This window comes from Aethalodelphis obliquidens, unplaced genomic scaffold, assembly GCF_003676395.1.
Source record: "Aethalodelphis obliquidens isolate GAN/ISIS:26980383/991018 unplaced genomic scaffold, ASM367639v1 scaffold46, whole genome shotgun sequence".
Taxonomy (NCBI): Eukaryota; Metazoa; Chordata; class Mammalia; order Artiodactyla; family Delphinidae; genus Aethalodelphis; species Aethalodelphis obliquidens.
This window is the reverse complement of record NW_020837990.1, coordinates 1,783,321-1,791,981: the sequence shown is the minus strand read 5'-3', so window position 1 is coordinate 1,791,981 and position 8,661 is coordinate 1,783,321. Positions and strand designations below refer to the sequence as shown.

At 44.6% G+C, this 8,661-nt stretch overlaps 1 protein-coding gene and 2 non-coding genes across 3 annotated transcripts; all 3 read right to left on the bottom strand.

Moving 5' to 3' along the window:
* Window positions 1-3,876: 3,876 nt before the first annotated feature.
* Window positions 3,877-8,569, bottom strand: HSPA8 (heat shock protein family A (Hsp70) member 8). The gene is made up of 9 exons (XM_027081981.1): window positions 8,454-8,569; window positions 7,535-7,744; window positions 7,058-7,263; window positions 6,713-6,865; window positions 6,070-6,625; window positions 5,657-5,859; window positions 5,198-5,396; window positions 4,617-4,849; window positions 3,877-4,309 (listed from the first exon to the last, which is right to left on the bottom strand). The coding sequence occupies exons 2-9, from the start codon at window positions 7,737-7,739 to the stop codon at window positions 4,112-4,114; spliced, it is 1,953 nt and encodes a 650-aa protein (XP_026937782.1). The 5' UTR covers window positions 7,740-7,744; window positions 8,454-8,569; the 3' UTR covers window positions 3,877-4,111.
* Window positions 4,429-4,515, bottom strand: LOC113607218 (small nucleolar RNA SNORD14). The gene has a single exon (XR_003427845.1). It is a non-coding gene; the product is annotated as a small nucleolar RNA SNORD14 (small nucleolar RNA).
* LOC113607207 (small nucleolar RNA SNORD14) lies at window positions 5,513-5,598 on the bottom strand. Its single transcript, XR_003427836.1, has one exon. It is a non-coding gene; the product is annotated as a small nucleolar RNA SNORD14 (small nucleolar RNA).
* Window positions 8,570-8,661: the final 92 nt, after the last annotated feature.

The following is an 8,661-nucleotide window of genomic DNA, read 5'->3' as shown; positions in this document are numbered from 1 at the left end:
GGCAGCCTTTTCCTTAGGGTCCTGGGGCTGCTGCATCCTGAGTGTTCTGTGGCCCAGCTTTAGGCTTCAGTTCTCCTGGCAGGCCCTGACTGTCCTCTCATATTGCAGAGACTATGTACACTACTTCTGCTCATCCCACTCACGCCACACACTGCCCAGATCTCAGGGGCAATCTGAAGACTGCAGGTGGTCCTTTAGGTCAAAGACTTGGACAGTTCTGTTACTGCCAACTTTCATTTGGCTAGAGCTGCTCTGGGCTTGATCGTTTCCTCATCTCATGCCGCTCTAATGTTGGCTCCCCCACCCTGCAAGGAGGAACTGTAGTGGAGATCTGCAGGGAGCCTGAACTCAGCCAGCCAGCCAGCCTCTCACCACTCCAAGAGCCATGACCATAGCATCATAAAGCCCAAAGGGAACACATTCTATCACTAACTTCTGGGGTGCCTGCTCCATCCCTTCTCATTCATTCACTTGACATATGTTTACAATGGGCCAGACACTGGCTAGAACTGTAGGAGTGCGTGGATATTCTTGCACTCATGAGTTTCAGTTTGGTGAGGAATTCAAACATTTCATACAAGTCATGAGTCTCAGGAGTCAGAGTCAAGGGTGATGAGGGAAATAACACAGCGTTTTAAACTAGAAAGAGCGGATCAGGAAAGACTGTTTTCTCTTCCCGGGGAGACTCATCTTTTTTTCCTGTGTATTTCAAAGCTCTGTCTGTATTTAACCTGTCTGTCCCAAGTACCCTAAAAATCTCTCCTCAAACCCATACCCCACAGTCAAGACACTTGCTCAACTTATTCAGCCGGGAATGATTTGCCTGGAACGTGAACATTCGGAGCTTTCTTTCCTCAGCATTTACTGTGCTTCTAGTTAGGCAACTTGTGAAACAAAAAGCACAAACCTTAGTGAAAATGTTCCAGCAGCCTCTCTCAGCGACCCAAGTAGTTTTCTAAATAGCTTACTGCCATCTAGTGGATAAAGATGTCCTTACAGCCATATACACCAAAGAAAAGAAAATCCTCAGCCTTTCCTATTTATGTCCCACCAATCACCCATTTCACCTTAACAGAACCCAAAAGGCTATTTTTCCTAAGAAAGTATATTGTAGGTACTCAATATTGTTTCAGCAAAGCATTGTTTGCAGGCATCGTTTTCTTTACAGTACATTTTAAGTACATAAATAACTGCAGTAATGTTACTGGGAGTAAATGTATTGCTGTGGCTTCTAAGACGAAAATTATTCCCTTAGATTAAAAATTACAATTACTGTTTCTCCATAAAAATACATTTTTAAACATAACCATGTTACTGCTAAGTCCAACTGAAACCAGCATGTAACTCTTAAAATTGGACGTGGAGATTGAGGGCCACTGAACTTTTTTGCTCTCACTTTCTGATCCAATGGTGCCCTGTGCAAAATTTAAATGCCAGGCATCCCAGGGCCATGACCTTAGATTTATAACAATTCATTATAATAATCCACACAAAAGTGAAATTACTTTTGTCATCACCCTATACAGACTTACACATGCACAGCCAGACGATCCAACCATCACTCTTAAGGTTGTTAGGATAATCAAATAGAGTAAGACAAGCCAAAACCATTAAACTATCTAGACTGAATGGAGAACTGTAAATGCTGTTCTTATGGCCACCTTCTCCACATCATCTTCTAGGCTGTAATAAACAATCTAACTTACACTTACTGCCATTGTTTCCCCGCAAAAAGAGTGCCATTTTGTAACTGTCTTCATCTTGTGAATGTCAGTCTCTCCTATAAGGCTGGAACACATCTTCCCCAGCTTCTGTATCTACTCCTGCAGTCAGGGCTTAGCCCACAGCAGGAAACTAAAAAATAAGGCAAAGTGAAAGACAAAAATTGACTTGAGTCATTGGGTTCAAATCCCCAGACTGCTTAGACTTCTCGCAAAACGTACGTCTCCAAGTTTGAACACCCAAAGGACTGATGGGGGGAAAGAAAGACAAACGGAATTATCTGAAGGACACTGGGACCAAGTTCTTAAGCACGTAATTGCAAGTGTTTTCAGAAGCAAGATTACAAATTCCCTTGGTTTAAAGAAATCCCTTCCAGTACACATGAACCCCAGGCTCTACATTGAGATGAACCAGTACTTCATAATTCACTACACTGGGATGCAGGAGGGAACATACAGGTCTTGGAATAAGTCTACCCCAAATTCGAATGCCTGGCTGGCTCCCCCCCTCCACTGTATAATTAAACCTAGCAAATTGTTAACCTAATCCGTAGCTCCTCCCTGACCCCACTTATTTTCTACTACACAGGCCCAGCAATGCATTGTTTCTCCCACCTGTGTAAAGGAAATAGTTTTATTTCACTGATGAAACTTACAACTTATGTAACTGTTGAAATTCAACAACTTCCAGTAATGGCTACTACTGATAACCTTCCACTAGGCCTTGTGCTAATTTTCAGTCACACTCGATCTTCAATTTTCTTACCAAGATCCCATGGTTCATGCACGAGACCATGTTACTTCCTTGAGAGTGGTCTCAAAAAACCACCACACATGGTTTGCTCCAGGTTCACAAACAATGCAGTAAATACTAAAACACAGGTCAGATTCCCACTCACTTGAAAACAGGTGCAAAAAAAAGGTATATCAACTACGCTTTCATTTGTAACCCTTGGAGAAAACAAATTGGGTGCAGTGCTATAAACTCCTGGAGAGTTGCCAAACATTAACACACACCTAAGGCACTAAACTTAGTCAATTTGATGTATTTTTAGAAGAAACATCAGCTGTTTTACGAATTATAGCCTTTAGCTATACCCACTAACCTGAACAAGGGAGGGTCAACGCTAGGTAGTTATTGGGGAAACTCTTATGAAGCTCAACTGTCATCTGCATTATGCTAGTTGGGTCATCCAAGAACTGCTACAGAAAGGTGAAGGAAAGCTAAAGCAGAAACTAAGATTGGGTCATTCTGCTGAGAATGAACTGTGACCCAAGACATCCCACCATACCAAAACTGAGAATCTTCCCAAGTGACCACTAGGTGGCTGGTTGGCACTAAGCAGGCCCATCTCACACAAACATGACTTTACAGGATTCACTCAGGTGCAATACCTTCTGGCCTGTCAACTCAAGCTAACATACCAATGGCCCAATGAACAAAGAACCAATGAGAAGGCCTTTGCTCCTAAGCAAGCTTACCTAAAGACAGTCCAGCGTAATTAGGCTTGGTAAACACAATTGTTCTGCCTGAAGTTGCTGAGTTACGGTTGGCTATGATTTAAGATGGGATCAGAATTAGACAATTTCCTTAACGTCTGTTTCAAAGGGGTCAAGGGACATAACTATGCCAACCTTACAGCTAGCTCCATTAATTCCCAGCCCTTAATACTCAGGTGAGAAAACAGAAAAGCCTCTGCCCACGGATTAAAGGATTTCAAATGGACACTCTACCTGAAGTCACCTGTGTATACCACATGTTGTTACTTCTGACAGGATATTTCCTTGTCCTAATTTTGGCCTCAAATTTATCCTCTTTTGAACCCTCAGATGGTTTTAGGTATACCACATGGAATACTCAAAAATATCTGGGATGCCCCTTTCCAGTCTAACAAACACTGGAAAGCACGATGACCTGCAGTTCAAACTACGCTAACACTTATGTAGACTTAGTACTAAATGAGCCTAGCTAGCAAAAGGTCTACACATTTTCCCATTTTTTATACCTTAATTTAAAAGGTTCAGGCAGTTGCCTAGACGTAACAATTTGTCATTGACAACCCAGATGCTGTTGTAATACTTATTAGGCCAGAAAGTTGTTCAACCCCCAAACCCGAACACTACCTTACTGCCCTTGTAAACAGAATCAAAACAATTTTATGGTGCCAATTTTAAATACAGTTTTATTTAAGACATTGCATTTTCCACTTACAATACAGTGCTTGTAAAGTGCAATGTTATTTGCTTTCCCTGTGCACACGTTCCATGTTCAAGTATCAAGAATGCCCAGTTTACTACAGCAGCTCAACTTTAAAACTGCCATGGAATTTGCTACAAATTTAGGTCCTTCAATGTTGTGTGGAACAATGCTAAACCTATGCTAAGCTGGCTTAATCAACCTCTTCAATGGTGGGCCCAGAGGAGGCACCACCAGACGGAGGAGCTCCACCACCAGGGAAGCCCCCGGGCATTCCTCCTGGCATTCCTCCTGGCATGCCTCCTGCGCTCTGGTACAGCTTGGTAATGATGGGGTTGCAGACTTTTTCCAGCTCCTTCTGCTGATGTTCAAATTCTTCCTTCTCTGCAGTCTGAGGAAAATAAAAATATTTTATTACAAGTTCTTCAAATAGAAGACTCTAAGCCCGATGTAATCAATCTGACACACTAGACACACAACAGCACGTGAAGTTACGTTTAAGATCTTGGGTCACTCAGACATCCAAGGAAGGAAGTTGCCAACATCTGTAGTTCTGGTGGAAACCGCGAATGTTTTGAACCATTCTCATCATCGTGACCCTACAAATTTGTAAAACCCACCCACCCACCTAAGCTTTTGCTAAAGCCCTTTACACCCAACCCTGCACCCTTAAATCTTTGGCAACAGAAATTACAAACCTGGTTCTTATCAAGCCAGTTGATTATTTCATTACACTTATCAAGAATCTTCTGTTTGTCCTCATCATTAATCTTGCCTTGAAGTTTCTCATCCTCAACAGTAGCTTTCATGTTGAAAGCATAGGATTCAAGAGAATTCTTTGAAGACACCTTATCCCGCTGCTTCTCATCTTCAGCTTTATACTTCTCTGCTTCCTGAACCATGCGTTCAATGTCTTCCTTGCTCAAACGGCCTGTAAAATTAACCAACCTTTTAGGCAAGACAATCACCTGCAGTTCTGCACCATCACCCTGCAACTCCATTTAGCAGCTAAGTATGATCTCCGCTAAATGCCCTTGGAGTAGGAGTAGAAACACTTGGAAAATAAAACCATTATAAACCAAATTCTGCCTCTAAAAAGCAGGTAAGAGTGCCACAGGGTCCAGGGTGCCACAGAACAAGTCAGCATTTGATTCTTCAAATCAGGTATGGATGACAGATACAGAAATTGATTCCCTCTACGAAGGAGTCAATCTCAATACTGGCCTGGGTGCTCAAGAGTGCGCACTTAGCACACTCACAGAATACTGCCCAAACTTACCCTTGTCATTAGTGATGGTAATCTTGTTCTCTTTTCCTGTGCTCTTATCCACAGCAGAGACATTGAGGATGCCATTGGCATCAATATCAAAAGTGACTTCAATCTGAGGAACACCACGGGGAGCAGGAGGTATGCCTGTGAGTTCAAACTTGCCAAGCAGGTTGTTATCCTTGGTCATGGCACGCTCACCTTCATAAACCTTGTTATGAAACAGAAATAAATTCAAAATTACAATAAAAACACAAAGACAAGAAAGAAAAATCACAAATATCTGTGCTACTTCAGATTTGTATTAGCTTGATTAGGAAAGACTGATCGCTCAGACATCCAAGGAAGGAATTGGCCAACACAGGATTTCTGGTGGAAACTACGAATGGTTTTGGAATCCATCATCACAGCGGAACAAGTCTTCCCCAGTTTTACAGGACCTCAAGTAATCTAGGCCACAGAGAAACATACCTGAATGAGTACACCGGGCTGGTTGTCCGAGTAGGTTGTGAAGGTCTGCGTCTGCTTGGTGGGAATGGTGGTGTTGCGCTTGATGAGGACAGTCATGACTCCACCAGCAGTTTCAATTCCAAGGGAAAGAGGAGTGACATCCAACAGCAGCAAGTCTTGAACATTTTCAGATTTGTCTCCAGATAAAATGGCTGCCTGGACAGCTATATAATTAAAAAAAAATTTAAATAAAGCACAGTACTACAATAACTCATTATGTAACTAACCATTCTCAATCACTCAGACATCCAACAGTTTTGCCATCATTAGCTACAGCTTTTGGTGGAAACCACAAATGTTTAAAAATCATTCATCAGTTAGCTAAGACCTAACAGGCTGCCTGCTAAACTGTTTAACTAGAATAGAAAGATTACCTGCACCATAAGCAACAGCCTCATCAGGGTTGATGCTCTTATTCAGTTCTTTCCCGTTGAAAAAGTCTTGTAGAAGTTTCTGAATCTTGGGGATGCGGGTTGAACCACCCACCAGGACAATATCATGGATCTGAGACTTGTCTAGCTTGGCATCCCGAAGGGCTTTCTCCACAGGGTCTAGTGTGCCACGGAACAGGTCAGCATTCAGTTCTTCAAATCGGGCACGGGTAATTGAGGTATAGAAGTCGATTCCTTCATAGAGGGAATCAATCTCAATACTGGCCTGGGTGCTGGAAGAGAGAGTGCGCTTAGCACGCTCACAAGCAGTACGAAGGCGACGGACAGCCCTCTTGTTCTCACTGATGTCCTTCTTGTGCTTGCGCTTGAATTCTGCAATAAAATGGTTGACCATCCGGTTGTCAAAGTCTTCTCCACCTAAGTGGGTATCTCCAGCTGTAGATTTGACCTCAAAGATTCCATCCTCAATAGTGAGGATTGACACATCAAAAGTGCCACCACCTAAATCAAAGATCAGCACATTTCTTTCTGCTCCAACCTGCAATTACAACACAAATTATTCTCATATCTATTGTGGTGACTCAAACTAATCTCGAGTGACGCATACATAAAACATGGTACTTACCTTTTTGTCTAAGCCATAGGCAATAGCAGCAGCAGTTGGCTCGTTGATAATTCTAAGTACATTGAGCCCAGCAATAGTTCCAGCATCTTTGGTAGCCTGACGCTGAGAATCATTAAAGTAAGCGGGTACTGTGACAACAGCATTGGTAACAGTCTAGGAAAAAAAAGATTAAAACTTAACCACTGTATCATCTACTTGGACACACAAAGATACGTCCTCAAACAACGTTCTGGTTTTACCACCCATTTTGATAGATTTATCTACTGCTCACTCTTACGCCGCCATTATCAGGACACCTGGTAATCCCCATCTATATCCTCCCCTGCAGTACTGTGCACTACTCACCTTCCCAAGATAGGCTTCTGCTATTTCCTTCATCTTTGTCAAAACCATGGATGACACCTCCTCTGGATAAAAACTTTTTGTCTCTCCCTTGTATTCTACTTGAACCTTAGGCCTGCCTGCATCATTCACCACCATGAAAGGCCAATGCTTCATATCAGACTGGACAACAGCATCATCAAATCTTCGTCCAATGAGGCGTTTGGCATCTGCAAAAAGTATCAATACAAACGTTACCTTGAATTTCATTACACTACACCCGTTCCAAGACCAAATGCCTATGGATTCAAATTCTGAATGACCAAGATGCCGCAAACCTTAAGCCTTAAAAGGATCATCACTGAAGTTCCCTACAGAAAACTTTTCCTATCCTTAGGGCTTTCGTGGCCGCCTCACATTTAACAACCTTCTGAGACAACTTCTCAGATTACACACTGCCGAAATCACTTAAATTCATACCATGAAGATTTGCTGGCTTACCAAAAACCGTGTTGGTGGGATTCATCGCAACTTGGTTCTTTGCAGCATCACCGATCAATCGTTCGGTATCAGTAAAGGCGACATAGCTTGGGGTAGTTCGGTTCCCCTGATCATTGGCAATTATTTCCACCTTTCCGTGCTGGAAGACACCCACACAAGAATAGGTGGTGCCAAGATCAATGCCAACTGCAGGTCCCTTAGACATGGTTGCTGGGAAGAGAAAAAAAAAAAGTCCATGGTTTGAAAGGCGGCTCAAGCACTTAGAAAACGTTTATCAAGTCAACGCGACCAGATACGACCACTCCGCAAATTATGCTTAGAACCTCGCCCCAGAAACTGCTCTCGTCGGAAATAACCACGCGAGGTCAGAGCAGGCATGGCGTGCTGCAGTAAGGTTGCCGTCCGAACCGCAGAGCCCGCCGCAGACGGAAGCACGCACCTGCCAAAAGGGTCTGCGCCACACCTGAGCACGTGGTCCCATGCCCCGGGCTGAACCTTAGCCCTCCCCTCCCCCCCCCGCGCCCGACACAGCAAGGCCTGCAAGGGTCCGACGCCCCCTCCCCCACTTTGGGCGCGTGCCAATTATGACTTCCTCCTTTAAGAAAAATGGGTCCTGAAACAAGGAAATAGGGCACGACAAGCTCTAAGGCGCCGGTTCCACGCCCCGCAAACAGGCGCGGCCTCTTCTCCCTCCGGGCGGCCCGACCTCCGCAGCCCACTCCTCCGTCCCGACTGCACCCCAAGGAGGCTGCCTCCCCTCGGAAACAAAGGTCCCCAGCCGGGCAAAGGAACCGCCGCACGCACCCTGCCTGACACACTCAGAAGGCCCCCAGCCGCTGCAAACCCATGCAGCCTGAGCAGGGCGGTAGACTCCCGTAAGGGCCGCCAAAAGCCTTGGAAGACAGAAATCCTAACTTACCTGGAGCGCAGGCCCGGGTGCACTGGAGGAGAATACAGCAACCTACAGAGCTGCCGCCGCGTTCAACGAGACCGGTTTCCGTCCTCCGCCCCGTCTCTTATACCCTGCCTCAGAACCTTCCAGAAGGGGCCCGCCCCTGTCAGGGCCCATCACGGCTCTCTCGGCCAATGGGCGCGCGGCCACCTCCGCAAGCCCCAATGACGAACCC

Excerpts from the sequence above, each read along its gene's own strand:
- HSPA8 (XM_027081981.1), bottom strand. The coding sequence starts at position 7,739 with ATGTCTAAGGGACCTGCAGTTGGCATTGATCTTGGCACCACCTATTCT. Across the intron at positions 5,860-6,069 it reads GGCTGTTGCTTATGGTGCAG|CTGTCCAGGCAGCCATTTTA; the intron begins GTAATCTTTCTA and ends TTAATTATATAG. Across the intron at positions 4,310-4,616 it reads ACTGGCTTGATAAGAACCAG|ACTGCAGAGAAGGAAGAATT; the intron begins GTTTGTAATTTC and ends TATTTTCCTCAG.